This window comes from Dysidea avara, chromosome 13, assembly GCF_963678975.1.
Source record: "Dysidea avara chromosome 13, odDysAvar1.4, whole genome shotgun sequence".
NCBI lineage: Eukaryota > Metazoa > Porifera > Demospongiae > Dictyoceratida > Dysideidae > Dysidea > Dysidea avara.
In genome coordinates, this window is record NC_089284.1 from 5,377,563 (window position 1) to 5,399,477 (window position 21,915).

Here is a 21,915-nt window from a genome sequence, read left to right on the forward strand (position 1 = left end):
TTAAATCTAATAATCTTAGAATCAGAATCATAAATAGCTACAAGTCAGTGTTCACAGTGGACCCTCGGTTATCCGAACCCCAATGTGTCTCAGGTAATGGCAAAGTATTCAGACAAGTGAATTGTTCAAATAGCTGAAGCCTGTTAATTTATATACACAGCTCTGTTGAAATACTCCAATGATACATACACCTGTACTCAAAATACTCTAATAGAACAAACAGTCTTTCGGATAAACAAGGGTACAGATAAGCGAGGGTTGGATAAATAAAGATCTACTATACAAGGATTAAAACTAAGCCAGACTTAACTAATTAGAGAATATTTACAATTGTTGAGTCTTTTATTAGAGTAATTCAATCATCAAAAAATAAGAAAACACAGTCTTGACGTGTAGTACATTAAGTGAGACAATCAATATACGCAGCTGCATAGTTACCAAGTGAAATAGTAGACAGACCGCTATTCCATTTCTGGTTATTACAAGTTGCTGAATCAAAGTGCGAGCCTCACTTTTCCTTCACGACAGCTTGGCAGTATTGGATAGCAAAAAACCAAGCCCATAAACATCTTCAGAGCAACTCCAAACCCTTCCAACAAGTTTCTATTTAAAAAATTCTGCTAATTAGCTAACCAATGCTTTCAGCCAAGCATGGCTACAGGCTTGATTTCTTCACCGTTTGACATTGCTTTGGCCCAAGATGTGTTTTTTTGCCAAACCCATGCAGCAACTACAATGCATGCATGATGGACTTAACTTTGTGTCCTATTCCTCCACTAATAGGTAGGTGTTGATTCACGGTAACATGCCAAGACTTCAGTGCTTCAATTCCATAGATTGCAGAGGCACTTCTCATACTGTTTTTCATTTGTAACAGGTAGAACACAGCTAAAACTGAAGCAAAATGGCCACTTTGCACTTCAGCAATTGATAGCTGGGGCGCATGCATGTTCAGTCGTAATTTTCGTAGAGGCTGGATTGATTGCAGAGGCACTTCTCATAGTGTACTTCATTTTTAATGCTGTATAGAGCTGAGCAATAGTACAACTATCACTATCACGATAGAATAGTAACTGCTACATCATGATTACGATAGTATCACAATATTACCAAAGACAATTTTCACCAGTGACACATGTTATAAAATCCAGTTACAGCTATAGTGTTAATAATATTCCTAAAATGTACAGATAGTAAGCAAATGGTTTACAGTGATAACATAACATCTCTACAAAAAAAAAATCATATTACATGTTTATTGAATATTTTTTACAGGTTTATTTTCCAAGAACACCAGCATGCTAGGGGAAGAAGACAAACTCGTTGGTCATTTACAATATGACCAGCACAACTGAATGCCCTTTCTGATGGCACAGATGTGTGGCACCAACAAATACTTGCATACCAGTCATGCCAAATAAGGGTATCTAAAAATTTTTGCTTCTACCAATTTACAGTAAGGTACTTGTATTTTTATAATCCAATTCAGCTGGTGGTTCAGAATGGTAACGAACAATCTCCAGGTCTATTTTTCACAAACAGTAGGTTGTGAAGCTTCTAGTAAAGTATTTTTGGTGTCAGATTGGATTATGTCACTTACCAAGGACAGTAATAAATGTTCTCCTTTGGGTGGTTTTGCATTCTGTGATTGTGATGCACTTGATAACTGTGGTGATGCTATATTTTGCTGAGCCAGTAACTCAAGTTCTGCTTTCATGTCACTGATCAATTCAGTCTTTTCACTATCTGACAAAAACGCAGGCAATTTTAGTCTAGGGTTTAGAAAGCATGCTTTAGTAAGGTTGTTTTACTTAAGATTGTTTCTGTTACGTAACAATCAATTATGTAACAGAAAGGGAGGTGGTGTTTTCAGCCATTACACAGCATTACAAATGAAGAATAGTATGAGAAGCGTCTCTGTAGTAATTCAGTCACTATGGAAAATAAGGTGTTAACCCAACACAGCCACAGGGAAGCTGCTTCACACTATCACGAATTGACACCTTGCGTTGCCAGCAAAGAGAATTGGAACACAAAGGAGGACAAAGGCAAGTCCATGATGCGTGTATTGCATGTACTGTAGTTGGCAAAAAGACACATCTCGGATGAAGTGACATTGAACAGTGAAGAAATCAAGCCCGTAGCCTTATCCATTGTCAAGTTAAGCTTGGCTTGGCATCAGTTAGTCAGTCAGTCAGTGTAAAATTCTGTTAAAAGGTTTTTTTTTAAATTCCATAGAAACTTTTTGGAAGGGTTTGGGGACTAGTCTGAAGACATTTTTGGGCTTGGCTATGCCTAACCAATACTGCCAAGCTGTCATGAAGGGAAATTGAGGCTGGTTTTAGGGTGATAATTTCGGATGAAAAAGCCCAGTTCTTCATGATCAGTACTACCATACTGTAAACAAACAAGTGTAGGGATCATAGAAATAAAATGCAATGAAACAAGGAAGGTCATCTACACCTGCAGCTATACTAGTGAAAAATTAATCCCTATTCCAGTCATGGTTATATTATCGACAGGTTGTATATGACTGAAGTAGAAACTAAATGTACTAAATGTCCTATAGTATAGCTACAGGTACAAGTGATCTCTCCTGTTTCATTGATTTTTATTTCTATGATCCCTACTCAAACATACTTTTCCTTATACTTGCAATTAATGATTCTACTTCTACATACATACATACATACATACATACACACATACATACATACATACATAGATGGTCCAGTAATTTCTCTTAAAATAAGTCTGTAATGATGTGTGTCATTTAGCAGTCCTGTATGCACTTGTGCTGTTACTTTCTTACTTCATCTACTATCACTGTATTACATTTAACACACACTATTACAATTGTTGATGAATGAATGTACAGTGGTACAGCTTATAAACTGAGAGGCAGCAAGAAGTTCAATCCCACCTGATAACATTAGTTTTTTAGCTGAAAAGTATCTTGACTGCTCTACTAAAGTAGTTGACTGTTCAATTAGAGTATATCAATCATGACCCAGTAGGTAATCGGGCAGGCGGTTTAACCGGTAAATGTTTGATGGCCCAAGGCCGGAGGAGACGGTCCGGTTGGTCAGGCCTGAGCCGGACCAATAATCTGGAGCTGTACCAATTGGATGACCAGCTCGAACTATATTACTCTCATGCAATCTATGAACGATCAAATATCTGCACGTACATTTTACAGATGCTGTTGAAAATGCACGGCATGAGTAGTTACCCATATAGTTTCTCAGCCTAACTAAAGCATAAAACTACATGTACCTTACAGCACAGCATAGCATTCACATCGTTTTATATAGTAATGATTGTGGGTTCTACATATCACGTGTGCTGACAGTTGGGAATTATCATGTGTACGGCATGTGCCTTCTTTGATTCTAAACCAGCACACTTAAATCACAATTCAGTCTTCATAAAATAATCATTAGTATTTCTTGGCTTGTCACTCTTGGCTTCTTTTACTAGGCGAAGGGCTGGCATTGACAAACTAGACGCCTCCGGCATTCCGCGACATGAAGCTGTACATCCATGCATCACATGGCAGCCGTCTGGATGAGATTTTGAGTAAAAATCAGTCCTCTTCAACTACCCACTTGTCTGGTTGAGACACTGAGTAAACTCTCGGGTCTCAGTCTCACCCCACATCACGCCATTTTTGAATAGTGATTGATCTCGTGATTGTCCACCAGTATATTTACATAATGATCCGTTCACTTTATCGTGACACATACAATCCAGTATAGTATACCACATTTTTGTAGCTGTGTAGCCTTTTTATTGTAGCTATGTGAATTCACTGTATACAGCTAGCTGCCTACATAAATAATAAATTAATTATAGGTTATTCTATAAGGGGCCATGCTGCATGGGTTCCCTGTGAACTTTGGGGAAAACAGTTGCAAGACATTGCTGGTTTTACTTGCTTTTAGCATCAATTTTAAGGCATTTTCAAGCCTTTAATTTGCAAAAAATCTGCAGCTTCTGGACCCAGAACCCCTTGAACTTCTACTTACTATAACTAACTATATAGCCATGTATAGCAAGTTTCATGCTGTGTCTCCTGTACGTCAGCTAGGTTTACAATTACCTAGGTACCTATTATAGCTAGTATAGAAAGTCTGAAGAACAAAAAGGTATACATATTTATATAGCTAGCTAGCAGTGAAATATCACTAAAATTGCATATCTGAGTGTCTAATTTTCAAAAATTTCCTGGGGGGGGGATGCCCCCAGACCCCCCTAGAATGCTCATGCTTTGCAGAGCGTGCGAACTGTGCAGCAATTCCTCTCATTGGCAACACCATGTATATAGTAGCAATTTCAACATATACAATGACCTGACCAACTCAATTTTCCCTACTCCGGCCCTGTGGCCAATAATTCATCCTCTCTACCCTCAGTCAAGCTATCCACTAGAATACCTCAGAGAGAAGTTAAGTGATGCTGTACCTGGTTGGAAAGGAATGTAATCATTCGAAAATCCTTATAATGCTGCAGTCTACTACTCAAACCAAGGTACTTATATTGAAAGTTACAGTAGAAGCTACAGCTTTAATTTAATGAAGTAGGGATCCATGCACTAAAAGTAGTGAAACAGACATGTTGGCATATGTAGCTTTTTGTGTGAAAATCCCTACTTTGGCATGAAGTTGATATTAAAAGAAGTGGATAGCTGTGTTTAGAATGATTGGTGCTGGCACTGTTACCACAGCACTTAGTGATTTATTGTGCAGGACAGCATCACCCGAAAACTACAGTTGATACAAATGATGAGACCAAGATGCCCGGTTAAAGCAGTCCTATTATTCTAATGGAATAGTCACAAAACTTTATAACAGCCATTTTAAAAAGCAATTGAAGTAGGAAAAGGTTGTAAAACCAAGAGACATGATGGTATACTCATGGGAAATCCCTACATTGGCATTATATAGCTGCATAAACATTTTGTGGAGTGCACGCATGTATGCGTGTGCACACTTGTGTGCGTGTGTGCACTGCCAGCCTCCTTGTGATGGACACTTGTAGGTCATGTGGCTAATGCAGCACCCCTAACCCTGCCATGTGGTGGAGACCAGGCAGGGTCCGGGTACTCCCTTGCATTGGCCTTGCAGGACTTTACACTATGCATACACCATACTTTGCATGAGGAATACCAAGTCTCCGACTCAGGTCTCTGCAATTATTTATGGTCTATCCACCCTCCTAGGGGACTGGCCTAAATTTCAAAAGCTTGTACAATAAACATCCCTCTAGAGCCAGAGAACCAGGTTATTTTTGAAGTATGGTTATATCCTTAGCTCTCAGCTTCAGGTGTATATATCAGCAAATCCCTCGCAGCCATGGTACAACTATTGCGCACCTATCTTATTAAAGTCCTTATAACCCAATGTGTGAGAGTGTCAAAGTGCCTGCACTGGGTGATAACTACCAGACAGTGGCTCTGCTACTGTATGAAGAGTTAGTTATCACCAAGTGATAGTGATAACTAACTTATCAGTTACCACCCTGTGGCGGAGCCACTCAGACTAGTCTAGCAACCGCAAATGGTATTGTATATATACCAATGGAGCAAATAGCCAAATATGGAAATGTTGTTATAAGATACATACCAGTACAACACTTCTGTTACAGCAACATGATAATCCTTTACACAGTGATACTATACTATTTCAGTGGTTTAAAATGATGTCAAGAAACCTCACAAGAAATAGTCTACGTTGATTTTCAATCCGGCTACTAGTCCCAGCAGTGTACAGTGAAGAACCAACCTTTTCCAATAACTCTCTTGGCTTCATCATTTTATCTCAGAGTAATCCTCATTTTTTTAGTACTGTGATGCAAAGCTATTCCATCAACCCCAGGCAAAAATGAATCATACCTGAACACTGCTGCTTTATAAAATCATCCATTGCTATAATATTTAATCTCTCCATTAGTTATGAAGTCAAATCTCTACACAATCCGGACAAAATCTTGTGCACACAGCAGAAACTCACTGTAATATCCATAGACTCCCATGCACTATACTCAGATGATATCACTCGTTCTTGGCTCCGCCTCAAACTCATGTAATTTACCCTCATAAGGGGACATGACTATAACTTAACTTTCCGCATAACCACCATATCATTGCAAGTGTCCACACAAATCGTGATAGTGGTAGAATAGTCTCAGCTAGTGCCGGTAGTTTCAAAATGTAGCGCACTCGACCAACAGTATATGCACAACATATGTACATTATCAGCACCATTAGCACTTTGATTATCCTAGGCAAAATACTGTCTGAATACAATTACATTTATACAGTGCCTCATGCAGGACAATCAAAATGTACAACAAAAATAAATACCAACATGTATGGACAACACACCTTACAACTAATACTTACACAAAAAAAGACAACATACTACAACAGAAATGAGGTCACACGTCACCATAGCAACAGTTAAATATAAACCTGTAAAGGCTCCTCCTGGTGAAGTGCTTGTTTATCAGCCGCCAAGTCCCAAAGTGCTGGGACAGCTATCCCAGTGTCTGACTCCTTCACTCCTACAATAGTTACTGATCACATTGGTCAAGATTGACTGTCAGTAACCTGTTAAATCATTGACCTTCTTCATTATCCCAGTGATGTCCTCTTCAACTTGTTTGATCTTCTGACTGTAGGCACCCATTCCCTGTATAGTGAAATAAGAGATATAAAAATCTGATTGTTCTATTAGAGTGATTGACTACACTCAATCCTTTGTGTTACAAGGACTGACCAATGAAAGTGAGGGGGTGTGGCCCAGCTGATTGAGATAGTGTTACTCAGACCTTTTCATCGCACCTTTTCAAGTCTTTTTTTTTCTTCCTTTTACAATAACATTTTGGCAGCCACCTTTTAAGCTTTTTCATCATAATTTTTTAACATTTATTGTTTTATTGTAGTCCCATACTAAAAACCTTTTATGTTCAGATGCAATCCAACACTAAAAGATATCGGTATTAGTATCGGAATAAGTAATTTTGAAGCTAATGTATCGGTTATTAGTGTATCGGTAAAATATCCCACATGTTGGCACAACAAACAGCAAAGATCTGGTACACTCTGACTTGTTACATTGAGCAATATGCAACTAACTTTATATGGTGGGATTTAATTTTACAGTTGTAGGCTAAGTGTAGTTGCAAAACACAACCGCTTCATTGTAATATACCATATGTGACCAGATCTGTAAGAGCCCCACAAGTTCACACGTTTCCAGTTTATTACACTATCTTTAGGAATAATCAACCAAAATTTCAGCCCTAGAAGACGAGAGCATTAAAAGCTACAGTGATAACAACAGAAAATCGATTTGTACAGTGAAATATATCAGGCACTTACAAATTCAGTCTTATACGGAGATGTGGGTTGAACCATCACATTCCACATAAACACTATTGTTAGGTAAGTTTTGTCTTACAAGTCCTAAATATGACAAGGACGAAGGTGAAAACTATGAGAAAAGGAAGAGAATTAACTACATGTCCAACACGACTACTCATATCTTGTGTGGAGCACTGAAAGATATTCAAACTCCTCTTGCTTTGGGGAATACAATGATGCTAAGGTTTTTTCCATTGGCACCTTCCTTAATCGTGAAACAGGACCTTTCAAAAGTAATGAATTTTGTTATAATTATTATTATTATTTGCAATGTGTAAGCACTGTGCTTAATGTAAAATTAGGCTTGTGCGAACATGTGGAATTCTTGCAGACCCAGTCAATGAATCATCACTAAATGATTGTTTCAGCAAATAGAATGCCTGGATGCATGTATCATGTTAGCCATTTGGCAGACCTGATCCTGGATATATGCTGGATTCTGGATTACAAAGGTGTTGGATTATAGTGGTTCTATGATATATCCTGTCTAATACACTCTGATAACTGGTCGAAAGTACACAATTTTCCTCATGCTACATCACTTTCAAAAAAGATGCTGGCAATTCTATCCATCTAAATAGAGCCTTTAGTTGTCCAGGTAACACTGTAATACCTACACATACTTGTCCATCAATTTTAAACATCAAGAACATGTAAAGTTTACTAACATGCTTGTTTGGTATATATTTCCTACTTGCCAGGTGCCATACGTAACACACAGACCATTACCTAGATCGATTCAAACCTTCACTCATGTTTACAAGTTATGTGCTGTACAGTTCAACATATGGTTGCCATGAACTCAGCTCTACCTACCATTACGAGCTTTAATCAAAGTTTTTAATCCCAGATGATGATTTTGCTTTGGTACTAGACGGATGTTAACAACATCATGGGGCGAGCCTGAGCGACTTAAATGAGTTGCATAGAATTGTGTTTGTGTATTGTTGAAGATTATAATTAGCTATAGTGACTCCAAATGGAATGCAGACAGATGGCTTTTCAGTTTAATACGTTACATTGCAAAAAAGTCTAAATGAAGCACTATTGTGCAAAACCCTCAGGGAAATTGAATAAAAATATGGATGTACTATCTCCAGATCCGTAGTGCCAGATGACAACACGTGGATTGGCATTGCTGCTTTGTCCCGTTTTCTATAGCAGGGCCACGATTACTATGATTACCTCAATAAGCACACAAACCAGGCAATTTGTACCCAATGAATAAATATATAGATTTGCACAAAACAAGCAGCAGCGAATAGCATAGTGACTTAGTCTTTACATGACAACACCTTGGACATCACGTGGACCATAGTCCCATTAGGCATTAACCCTGATATAGTGTACCAACCACGTGATCCATGAAGGCTCATTAATTTAAAGAGCCAAGAAGCTTTAGTCTAAATCCAAGGGACCTGCAAGAAACCTGGCCTAAAATGTTGTAGTCTGCTGGACTAGTTTAGGGTGCTCTGTACAGTCCGCTTATATGGCTTCCCATGAAATTTAATTTGTTCTATAACTTACAAATGGTTTTAACAAATGTTCTGTACTTTTTTACTGAATATAAGCTAACACTAGTACACAGTTTAGTCCAAACCCAACTGCTAAATTTGCTTTAGAACCAGACATGGGGCCAAGTACATGAGTACTTATACTTAAGTACACTTAAGTACAAATTTGAAAGTACTTGTACTTTACTTAAATACTTTCTTAATTTCCCCAATGTACTTGTACTTATACTCAAGTACTTCACTAAGTACTTGTATGTACTTGAGTACTTTTAAGTACTTGTAAGTACTGCAAACATTGTATGTAGTTTGTACACAGTGGGTGTACAATGAGAATAACAAAATTGTATGAAGGTACAATTTACAACTACTTGCGATTCTTCTACTGCTTTCCCCAACCATACTATGTATCATGTTGCCATGATTAATGATGTCATAGCTTTCTAGCAAACAAAAACAATGCTGCTGTTCAAGGCAGTGCATTTTAAGAGTATAAGAGAGAGAATGGTTGACAAAAACCTGAAAGTATCAACCCCTCTAGGCACACTTACATACTACAATACACTGAATACAGTGTATATTTTACTACAGCAAAATGTATTTGTACTTTACTTAAGTACTTCCAGCATGTACTTGTACTTTACTTAAGTACTATCTTGAGTGCTGCAGGAGTACTTGTACTTGTACTTGGAAAATTCAAAAGTACTTGTACTTTACTTAAGTACTTTTAAATGTACTTGGCCCCATGTCTGTTTAGAACATGAGTTACAGTTTTTCCCTTTATACTAGAACTAGTCCTACAGTTTACACACAAGAGTCTTGATACTTTTATGATACACTATGCTAAACAGCACAAACCATTGTGCATTTTTATTTTTGCCTTTTAGCTTCTCATTCATCACATATTTATCTTTCGGGTTGACACTCCCAGAAATCCTTTTCTTTACTTCCATGTTATTCATCATCTGAACTTGCTATTTAAAAATGGCAAACACTCTTCTTTGGAAAAATTACTAAAGTAGCTTGTGTGAAAATTTCATGTCCATTGGATTAAACATGATGGAATAGTTCTAATTTAAGTGAGAGGGTGTAGAATAGCAAGATGCGTGCGCTTGTTGCTATGGGATACCTGATTTATGGGTACTAAAATGTGTCAACATGTCACAGACTAATTAAGTGACCATAATATTTCTTTTAGCGCAAAACAGACTATGTCTTGAGAAGCCTTGTACGAACTGTACAGAGCACCCTTAAAAGTCCACTGAAATGGAAAATTCACTTACCATTTTATTAAATAAATAGGTTGTCTGTATCATGCAATGCACAAAAACACCTTTTTAATAATTCAGTTATGTTGTTGTACTGAGATATTAAGCCACAAAGTCTAGTTACGTCACGCTGTGACGCAAGACAAAGCACTGGAAGTACTGTTATTACACACTTTGCAATGGGAAAGGTAGATAAAAACTGAAAGTCTAACGTGCAGGTGGCAATACCCAGCACTCCTTTTCAACTCCGTAGTGTTCCAAGATTACTTGAACGTTCTGCTGGCAAACAATAGCGGAGTTGTCCTGTAGATGCCTGTAGCAGCTCGGCCTGTGTGCATAACTATCGAATTCATTATGCTTCACTGTAAGATTAGTTCGATTTGTTTACAAAGCTGCGTTAGCAGTACCATGAAACAAACAATGGTATCTAGATTACACTTTCCTGAGTCGCTTCTCTGCCTGGTAGAGATAATGTCTTGCCAGTGGTGCCATCGCAATTGTTTCCTCTCATTTATCTACCTCCATCCGCTGTATTGGACCCTTCAGTGTATTCAAAACATGTAAGAAACAGCGTAAATTCACTTACTGGCTTGTAACTGGTTGCAGTACAAGTTCTTACCATGTTTTGAGTTGTTACATTAGATACGACGTGAATCAAATCTAGCTGGACATGGACGCTTCTGTCGCTTCAATGGTACCTCACGCGTACTAAAGTTTCTTTGTCTGACGCATTATGATGTAATAAAATTGACAAACCACAATATACTAAAATGTGTTATATCTACTAAACAAAACAAAATCTAACTAAATCACATGCACCAACCTATCCCACCAGTAGCAAGGATTGATAATAGCCAAAGTGTATTTTACCATTTCAGTGGACCTTTAACAATAATTAAGATCTTAGAAATCTTGAAATCTCACTCAAAAGATTTCAAAATCTCGTCCCTAGTTTTGGATCCCTCGTCTGAATCAGTGGAGAATCACTAGATCTAATACACTACTACGGTTGAAAAGAATTTATTGCTATCATTTTTGTATACCGAGAGTTCATCAAGAAGCGAGGAAGGCCAAGACAAACAGCACATATCGCCACAATTTTTGAATAAAATGCTTGCAAAATAATCCACACGTTCCATTTGTTAAACTCATCAAGAGAAGCCATATGGCATCTTGTTTTAAACCTATGAATGAAGTACGCAGCAGTTAAAGTGGTAACAACAAATTTGCACAGCCGCACAAGACAACTACAGTAACCCTCGGCACCCCGAGGGTTAACAATAATAAATACCACACATTGGTATCAGCATGGGGAGACCTACTAGGTTGCATGGCTCAAATGCAGTATGATACAGTTACAACACATACAATTTTTACTGATAAAACTGTTTGGATCACTACCATGCTTCCATCACTGATGCTGTTATTGACCTGGCCTGTTCCGGGAGCTTATAATTCACTGTACTATAATTTTCTGGTCAAATATGTATTCGTGTGTTTGTGTATTGTAGCTAACATTACCCCATCACAGTGGCGGATACAATGGTTTCAGCTGAAACCACCTCTGAAAAAGTGCACGTGCCCCTAATATATTTACGATTTGTGTGAGTGATAAAATCACCAACAGTTATGCATAGTGTATCACATTGGGACCGCCAAACTTCATTACTTTTGTCTTTGAAATCACTAAAAATTGAACTACAGATGGTAATACGGCATTGAATCGTGTTAAGCGCCTCTAAAAAATAATTATCCTTTTAGTGTTGTTTTGCTTCAAAACTTTCTGCAGCCTGGATCAACTATGAATCAATGTTTTGGAGTGATTTTTATGATTTACTATAGATCTATGTAGCTATAGGCCACTGAGCTATATAAGACTGAGTTAACAATCCCAGCTGGGGTGGGATCAATTATTGAAAACTTCCTGAACCTGAAACCTCCTCTGAAAATTCCTAGATCCACCACTGCATCATCGTTTGTATGTGCCAAAAATTAATCAAAATATCAGTTGTAAGTCATGACCACAACAGTTCCAGATGGTAACTGAAAACAAATATGCACAACAACTAGCAGCAGCAGCCAAATTGGCTGCATAAAAGGCACATCCCAGACCCAAGCAACTACTATCAGTCAAAAATCTGATCAAGCAGCATATACAGTTTTAAATCTAGAGGCATCAGCTAGCAGGTCAGTAAATACTTCGCAAAATAATTACTGGAAGCACATAGAATTGAATGGTAGAAGTTGTGATTTCATTAATTGTTGTTCCAGCTCGCTGCTAGGTACCAACCACTTGTCTTTTCTCGAAACTTTGTTCTGGTCTCCTTCACCTCTGGCTTGCTCTAAGCTGTGTTCTGGCAGACTGCAGTTCTTGCAGTATAAAAGGACATCACTCAGGAAAGAATAGTCTCACTACAGCCCATTCTGGTGTGGTGTTTATTCCAATCAAGCAGTGAATTCCCATCTATTCTAGATGCATTTATGAGCCTTTGGTGTAGCTGCACAAATAGCATACTGTATAGAATTGTTTAACATGTCTGATGTCATTACTACTGACATGGTATACTACTGGAATAGTAAACAAGACCTCACTGTAATGTGTCCTAATTTTTTCTTGTACTTGTTTGTTTACTTTTTTTGTATACCATAATCGTGACCATGTAGGGTATACGTGCAGGGTATACCTGTATACCGGAAATGGCACCAGACTTATTTCTTTTGTCTGAATGCGTGCCACAACTATTAGTTACTGAAAGTGTCAAGTGGCCATCATGCTTTGTTTTCAGTTATGTTCAGCCTGTTGCACAGCGTTACAAATGAAGAACAATACGAGAAATGCCTCAACAATTAATCCAGTTACTATGGAAAAGACCCATCACAAAAATGGGAAAGACATCATGTGCTACTGCAAATCAACAACTTGAGCAGTCAGCGAAGAGAAATGGGACACAAAAGAGGACAAGGTAAGTTTCCCACCATTTTAGATTATTTTTAACTCGAGGTTGACTGTACCAATAGGGATAATGGGTGGGTGTGGAGAGGAGGAAAAGAGGTCACTCACAAAATTAAAAAGGATCATGTAGGGATAAATTAGGTCAAATTATGGACCATTCAGGTCTCAAAACTGGCTAATTTACAACACTGGTCTTTCTATATAACCACATACAGCAATCCCCAGGTTGGCCAGAGCTCCCCAGACCACTCGTACGGTTCACCACTGGGCTTTGAAAAAGCAGCCAGCAAAAGTAGACCACTTAAACCTTGACAGTGAGTGTATTCATGTATTCATGTAGCTTTGTGATCGTGGTAAAAAAATCAAACCTGCTGTAATGGGCGATAAGACCAGTTTTCCTAGATCTACTCACATAATTATGCTCTCCTCTCTCATATTAACTCTTGACAGTGCTCACACTATCTCTTAAGTTTAATGTAAGCCATGTCTGGCAGGGTTACGCGGAAAAGCTTGCCATAAACAACGTGGGACTATATATTACAGGATTGAAGTCGTGCAGCAGAGTTTCAAAGTCTTCTTCTAGCATCATAACACATGATGCCATACAAGTAGTGGACATGTGTGTGATTTCTGTCTGTAAAGATATGATTATGAACTTATTATTAACTCAACTACCATGGCAATGACTAATGCAAAATAATTGATAATAGATGACACAAATGAATATATTTATTAATGTTGATAAACAAGAGTTCAAGGTTTAAACATAGCCATTACACCTATTGGTAGTGTATGCATGTAGCCATAAGATTTACATTCTTCAAAGTTGTGCAGTGTTCTCTATTTTACCATCCACCATTTGATTCCAGATACCCCCACCCCTAGCTACATCATGCTGTGCACATTGAGTGTGCGAGAATCGTATGCAACCATCCTACTCCCTAAACGTTTTAATTAACTGCATCACCATTAGTCTCGCCAACCAGCCCACGTCGTTTTCCCAACCAAACGGCGAAAGAAAAATACAGGCTGGATGGCAAGACTACATTACCATATACTATATTCTTGGCTACAAATAAATGGATATTGTAGTTTGTTACTGCTCAAGGTCAATTGCTATTACGAATGGCTTTCTGTCAAGTATGCTATATGATTTCCTATAGTTTTTACTATTGCCCAATAGGGACGGGCAATTATTCAAATATCGTGATAATCGTAATTGTTTTATTGGCAATAATCGACATGGTGTACTTTTCACTGAATAGTGATAATTGAAATCTGGCAACTGGAAAATGGTGTAATACAAATTGTCATTAAAGTCCTAATTAATTTGACCTTGTTAAGATAAGCTACTATCTAATTAAGACTCCCAGCTTAAAAACATGTTTCCATGACTACTGTCTGCCAAACAGGACCAGTAACAATAACAGTCTAATTTTCTCTTGATGAGAAGGGTTGGTACATTCACACACACAGACTCCATGAATAGACTTACAGTATAATGTAAGCCACATTCTGCATGCATTATCACACAGCAGTTAACCAAGCTGTGTCTACTTAGTTGTAGCTAATTTCTCTCAATGTCTAGGTGCCACCCAAGTCTCTACACAGGCACATGCAACAAGCCTTATACAGCTTTTACTTATTTACCAGTATCTTACAATAACGCACATACTTAAGTATAATATTACTCAAACTCACATATGATTTTAGAAGTGCAATGTCTCCTTCGTCCAATGCTGTATGTTCAGGAATAAATCCAGAACGCCAGAACAATAACAAACTCACTTTGTATCTCTTTTTCGTCCCCATCATCAGACTTAACCTTCCGCTGGTCGCTCCCCAAGTGATCTGGCATTTCACAATATGGTGATTCTAATTAATACTACCCACTGCTGAGTGTGTGACGTCACGAGGAGCGTCACGATGAAAATTAACATCACGAACGATGACGGGGCAGTGTTTCTACTGGATGTTAGCGAGCAGTTTAGCGTGGGAGAGCTAAAGGAGATACTTCAGGCGGAGTTTGGGACCCCCCGTGGTGAGATGGCTTTAGTTTATAACATGGCAGTCATGGCTGACGATCAAACGCTAAGTGCTTATAACGTGCGTGATGGAGATGTCGTCATCATGACAAAGTCATCAGAACCTCCGCCTGAGCAGCCTCAGGGGGGTGGAGAGACCGTACCTAACATTGACTGGGCATCATTAAGGCTGCCATCATCAAATATGGCGGCCGGAAGTAGTACTGCCCCCGCACAAGCATCACCTCCGGTAGATGAACGTGAGGTGATACGTCAACACTTCCTGAACACTCCACATGAACTGGCCATCTTGAAAGAGCGTAATCCACCATTAGCTGAAGCTCTGAGTAGTGGGGACAAAGAAAAATTTTATGAAGTTTTAGAAAAGCAGCAGCAACAGAGGAGAGAGCAAGAAGCAGAGAGAATTCGCATGCTCAATGCTGACCCAATGGACCCACAATATCAACAGAAGATAGCTGAGGACATACGTCATACTAATGTACAGGCCAATATGGAGTCTGCCATTGAACACATTCCAGAGATGTTTGGTCAGGTGGTCATGCTGTACATCAAATGTGTAGTTAATGGACATCCTGTGTTGGCGTTTGTGGACTCTGGAGCACAGAGCACCATTATGAGCGAGGAGTGTGCTGAACGATGTAACATCATGCGATTGGTTGATCGGAGGTGGGCAGGTACTGCTGTTGGTGTAGGAACACAGGAAATTGTGGGGCGTGTTCACTTGTGTCAAATACAAATTGAGGATGTTTTCTTACCTTCGTCTTTCTCCATTCTCAAAAAACAGCCAATGGATATGCTTCTTGGATTGGACATGTTGAAGCGACACCAGGTGTGTATGTAAAGTGCAAGTTAAGTCTGTAAATAGTGTTGTGTTATCAAGGTGACTTACCTTGAGTGTTCTATAAACAAACTGTAGCTTTTAAAATGAGTTGCCTAGCTGTTCATATTTAGTGCGTGTGTGTGTGTGTGTGTGTGTGTGTGGCACTGTGTACTCACACTGAGCTCCAGTGAGTGAACACATGTTCTCTTTTGTACTGTAACAAACATCTTCCAACAAGATGTTCCTGACCTAAGTCAGCCACTGTATCATCACTACCATATTGCCTTGAAAGTTTGTATCTTTCCAGTCACTGAGTAAGATCAATGACTACTAGACAAGGCCAGCATTTATATATTGAGACCACCATTCATGTATTCCTTGGAATCAACTTCACTCCTCTGTGTTGTACTTCATTATAAAATGTTTCTCAATTCATCTTTAATCTCACTGTTTCATGGCATTACATAAAAGTGTCAGCACTTTACATTAACTTGAGACTTAGTATTTATTTCTTTTGTTGTTGTTTTTTAGGATCACGTGATCATTAGATATGATTTAAGCAGCCATTTCTTGTCTGCCACCTAGCTTTGATTTCATAGCTTTTTTGGCTTTTTTTTTTGGGTGGGGGGGGGTTGCACCCTTTTTTCACAGCTTGATCATATAGTACGATAGTAACTGTATAGTAGGGACCACAGAGTAGGCGTGGCCCACAAAATAACATCACCCAAAAACCAGCCTCAATTTTCCCTGACGACGATGAGGTAGTATTGGTGAGGTAAAACTAAGCCCAAACAAGCTTTCAGATCGACCTGAAACGCTTTCAACAAGTTGCCACAGAATTTAAAAAAAATTTTATTAGACGGAATTTTCTACTGACTGAGTAAGTAAGTAACTGACTGATGCCTTCAGACAAGCGTAACTCAATAACGGCTAAGGCTACGGGCTTGATTTTTTCACTGTTCGACGTCGCTTCAGCCCAACAGGTACCTTTTGGCATACCGCAGTACATACAATGCATTCTTCATCGACTTACCAGTGTCCTCCTTTGTGTCCCATTCATCTTTGCTGACAGGGAAAGGTGTCGATTTGGTACAAGCACGTGATGGCTTCCCTTCTAAATGGAAATCGTCCGTATTTTTCATAGTGGCTATTTTGATTGCAGAGGTGCTTTTCAAACAGTTCTTGATTTGTATTGCTGTGTAACGGGTTGAACATAGCCGACAGCGAAGCGTAATGCATACTTCACTTTTCAGACGATAATTAATAAAATTGTGGCGTAGCACCTTTTGATATGCATAGATTGTAGAGGTGCTTCCGGAAAAGTTCTTGATTCAAAATGCTGTGTAACGGGTTGAACATAGCTGACAACCAAGTGTAATGGACACTTCACTTCTCAGACGATAATTGATATAGCTGGGGCGCGTGGCGCCATTTCAGATGCGGTATGCGTGGGTTCACCAGTCATAATAAAATTATTTACAAAAAAAGTTAACAAACAAGTACACGAAAAAATTAGGGATTTTCAACTAGAGTAGGGACCATAGCACATCGATAAAAGTACTGAAACAAGTTGCAGTAGTCCATGATATTAAATCACCGTAAAACAACAATTATTTCAAATTTTTGAAATTTTCAACTATAGAGTAGGGACCATAGCACATCGATAAAAAGTACTGAAACAAGCTGAAGTAGTGCACAACATAATAAGAAGTGTTATATCCCTACTGTGCTCCAAGATACCATAATGGAAATGCACAGTAGGGATATAACACTTCTTATTGTTTTACTATGATTTAATATCGTGCACTACTTCAGCTTGTTTCAATACTTTTTATCGATATGCTATGTATGGTCCCTACTCTATAGTTGAAAATTCCAAATTTTTTGAAATACTTGTTTGTTAACTTTTTGTAAATAATATTATGATTGGTGAACCCACACATACCGCATTTGAAATGGTGCCACACGTCCAAGCTATATCATCTGAAAAGTAAAGTTTCCATTACGCTTCGTTGTCAGCTATGTTCAACCCATTACACAACAGTACAAATCAAGAACTACTCGAAAAGTAGGCTTGAGCCAATTATGCTTTGAAAATAGCCTATTATTTATTTATTTATTTATTAATGCTTTACAGCACAAGTGCTGAAGGTCTGTAGGACACCTGGTCCTACAGCCTGCTCAAAGACTTTAGCTACTTAGACTTTAACTACTTAAGGTGTGTTTGAAAAGTTGGATTATGCTTTTGTGCAGTGCTCAAAAATTCAGCCTATTATGCTCATATTATGCTTTCAGAATCAAGATTATGCTCTAGAGTTAGCTGTTTTATTAGCCTTTCCTGACTGCTGTATTAGAGTAAGTGACTGCTCTATTAGAGTATCTCGATCTTATTTCCGTGAAAGCTGAATAATCAGCCAAGAAACAATAAAAATAATAGCATCGCACAATTTCTTGTATGAAATGCAGTATCAAAGTGTGGTGTGTTCACATTTTTGGCGCGTGCATTGCACATTTAATTTAAAATCTTGAAAATCATCCTATTATGCTGGCATTATGCTTGATGCTTTTGTAAGTCTATTATGCTCGAAATTATGCCGGCATAATTTGCGCAAGCCTATCGAAAAGCACCTCTGCAACCCACACATACTGAAAGAAAGGGTTGGTGCCGTGCGCCCCAGTTATATAAATTATCGTCTGAAAATGAAGTATCCATTATGCTTCGTTATTGGCTATGTTCAACTCGTTACACAGCAGTACAAATCAAAAACTGTTTGAAAAGCCCCTCTGCAATCAAAACAGCCACTATTAAAAACACAGATGATTTCCGTTACGAAGGGAAGCCATCACGTGCTATTGCCAAATCGACACTTTTCGCTGTCGGCAAAGATGAATGGGACACAAAGGAGGACACTGGTAAGTCCATGAAGAATGCATTGTACGTATTGTGGTATGCCAAAAGGCACCTCTCGGGCCAAAGCGACAACAAACAATGAAAAAAATCAAGCCCGTAGCCTTAGCTGTTATCGAGTTACGCTTGTCTGAAGGCATCAGTCAGTCAGTCAGTCAGTCAGTCAGTCAGTCAGTCAGTAGAAAATTCCGTTAAATAAATTATTTTTAAAATTCTGTAGCAACTTGTTGAAAGTGTTTCGGGTCAATCTGAAAGCTTGTTTGGGCTTAGTTTTACCTAACCAATACTGCCTCATCGTCGTCTGGGAAAATTGAGACTGTTTTTCGGGTGTTGTTATTTCGTGGGTCACACCTACTCCTTTGTGGTCCTTACTATACACTACTATTGTAGTGTCTGATGAGAAGTGTTATATCCCTACTGTGCATTTCCGTTATGGTACCTTGAGCACAGTAGGGATATAACACTTCCTATTGTTTTACTGTGATTTAATATCATGGACTACTGCAACTTGTTCCAGTACTTTTTATCGATGTGCTGTGGTCCCTACTCTAGTTGAAAATTCCAAATTTTTTTGCGTACTTGTTGTTTATAGATTTCACTTTGTTTTGTAATTACAAACTGCCTATGGCTGGCTTTGAGGCTTCCTTTTAACTTTTTTTTTTACAACTATGTGTCTTTGAAATATTTGTACTGAATGAAATGATTATTGTGTACAGGGTGTTATGTATAGATAAACTATGTACAGGCTGACATTTCCCTGGCTGAATGCTCTGCAAGGTGACTTGTGAACTCTCTACGCGATCATAACTGATCTCTCTACAGGGTGACTTGTAATACAGTTGCAAGGTTCTCCCCACACTGGTCGGCAGTGGTTCAAAGCGACCAGTACCTCTAAAAACCGACCAGAACCCTCTTAAATCCGACCAGTACAATTCTTGCATATATCACTGATTCACGTGCAATATACTCTAATATAACACACAGCATATCAGTTGTACTCTGACTTGTTACAATGCGTTAATGGAGTCACTTATTATTTAGCTGAATGTTCTAATAGGGTGACTGCACTATTAGAGTATGTCTATCCTGCATTAGGTGTAAACTCCATGATTGCTATCACAATTTCTTTCAAACCACAAAAAGTTTGCGCTGCAATGGTACTCTGTGTACAAACTGATTTTCAAGCTATTTCTTCCAGTGATTTACCCTGAGGCCATGATAAAAAAAATTGCTTTCGCATTTTTTAAAAATCATGCGTAATTCCCTTGTTCTGTATCTGATGTGTATACTAAAATTGGACTATAAATTGTGAAGTGTTGCAGAAGGAAGCAAAAGAAGATAAAGAAAAATATGAAGAAAGTAAGACTAACTTTGAAGGCGCATATTTCAGTGATGACTGAACAAATTCAACTCAAATTTGGAACAGGAGGTACCCTATCCTGAAGAGGTTTCCACAGCGAAAATGGTTAATTTCCATTCAGGTACTATTGAGCTACAGATGCGTGAAAACAGCGTTTTCTTTGTTCCTGTAAAATACACACTTGTCTGTTATGCACTGCACTGGCTTTACTTGGTTGCTCGACACACTATCGTGTGTCTGTTACCATGACTGACTAAACATGGCCAAACCTTTTACTGGCTGTAATTCAAAGCAATGTGGTGGTTTGTTCTGGTTAGTTAGTGTCAAAGTACTCTTATAAAGTGTTACAGTATTTTAAGGCTCGGCAACACTACTAAATGTGTTTGTGGGTTGGTGGTGTGTGTAAGGGAAGGGTAGGCCACATTAAGTGTTCCTTGAAGTAATATAAAGTAATAGGAGGCTAAATTATAATTAAAAGTACCACCAAACCGCAAACACATTTCAGACCTCAAGTTTGCTGGTTAGGTCATTGTATACTTAAACATCACATGCAGACTAACAACACACAATCACATATTCTTCCTTGCCCTTTGCTACATAGTGCTGCATCGATCTCAAGAACAATGTACTACAAATTAGAACATCAGACACTCAGACACCATTTTTAGCAGAGAAGGATATCCCAAGGAATCAGAAAATAATACGACAGACCAGCAGTATTAGCTCTGATGCTATGGAAACGGAAGATCGTCAGCTGGCTGAGGCTCTTACCAGATCTGAACAACCTCAATCTCCCCGGCAACCGCTGGTACAGTCACCACAACGTCCGTCAACACACTCTACACAACAACCAACACGTTCACCTCAACAAACAACACAACCACAGTCATCTCAAACACAATTTAGAGAAGGAGACATTCATAGGATAATGGCAGCAGGATTTTCCAGACAACAGGCTATTGAAGAACTCCATAGGACCCAGGGTAATGTGGAGTTAGCTCTTGCATCATTACTGGCCAGATCCTTGAAGTTCTGACCCATTATTCTTACTAGGCATGATATTAAATTGTATAAATATAGTTACAATCATCAAATTTTCAGTGTTAATGTGTTATATTTATCATCTTATGACACAGTTCTTTAATTGTTTGAACATTCTGTCTGTTGGTTAGGGTGTTTTGTGAATTATCAGTATTTAATTCCACACAGTCACTATATTGTTAGTGTCTGTATAGAACACATATATATCCTCATTGCAGAGGATACATTGCAATATATCATAAAGGGCTTCTGAACAAATGACTAGCAAATAGTATCTACACGCCTTGGTGTTCTCAACACACCCTACTTTCCTATGAATCTGTGTCAGCCACATAGTGCACACTCTAATTAGAGTGTGTTTATGTTCACCACAGTGAAATTTTTAAATCTTTGGAGACCTTGTGGATCGTGGTTAGATAGGTGAACCAAACCTGGCTCGTAGCTATTTGCACTATGGCATCCATAACAACATGCTAGACTAGCTACTTAGAAAGCAAATATATAAGCTTACAAATAGCAATTATTCCCATTGTTGAACAGTTTTTAGTTAAAGTACATGACAAAATTTGATAGTCTGATAGCT

At 38.5% G+C, this 21,915-nt stretch overlaps 2 protein-coding genes across 2 annotated transcripts in view; one reads left to right on the forward strand and one right to left on the reverse strand.

Moving 5' to 3' along the window:
* The window catches only part of LOC136243387 (26S proteasome regulatory subunit 7), a 40,680-nt gene extending 25,590 nt beyond the window's left edge, over positions 1-15,090 (reverse strand). The window contains exons 1-4 of the mRNA XM_066034902.1: positions 14,947-15,090; positions 14,860-14,897; positions 6,611-6,692; positions 6,473-6,564 (exon numbers count right to left, since the gene is read on the reverse strand). Coding sequence (XP_065890974.1) covers positions 6,473-6,564; positions 6,611-6,692; positions 14,860-14,897; positions 14,947-15,016 — 282 coding nt within the window. The 5' untranslated portion in view covers positions 15,017-15,090. The remainder of the gene's footprint in view (positions 1-6,472; positions 6,565-6,610; positions 6,693-14,859; positions 14,898-14,946) is intronic.
* On the forward strand, positions 15,043-21,444 carry LOC136243386 (protein DDI1 homolog 2-like). The gene is made up of 2 exons (XM_066034901.1): positions 15,043-16,032; positions 20,893-21,444. Exons 1-2 carry the CDS (start codon positions 15,085-15,087, stop codon positions 21,325-21,327), a joined length of 1,383 nt encoding a protein of 460 aa, XP_065890973.1. The 5' UTR covers positions 15,043-15,084; the 3' UTR covers positions 21,328-21,444.
* Positions 21,445-21,915: the final 471 nt, after the last annotated feature.

Bases quoted from the DNA above. Each gene is read 5' to 3' on its own strand.
- LOC136243386 (XM_066034901.1), top strand. From the start codon at position 15,085: ATGAAAATTAACATCACGAACGATGACGGGGCAGTGTTTCTACTGGAT. The intron at 16,033-20,892 runs GTGTGTATGTAA...TTTGCTACATAG, and splicing joins ACATGTTGAAGCGACACCAG to TGCTGCATCGATCTCAAGAA.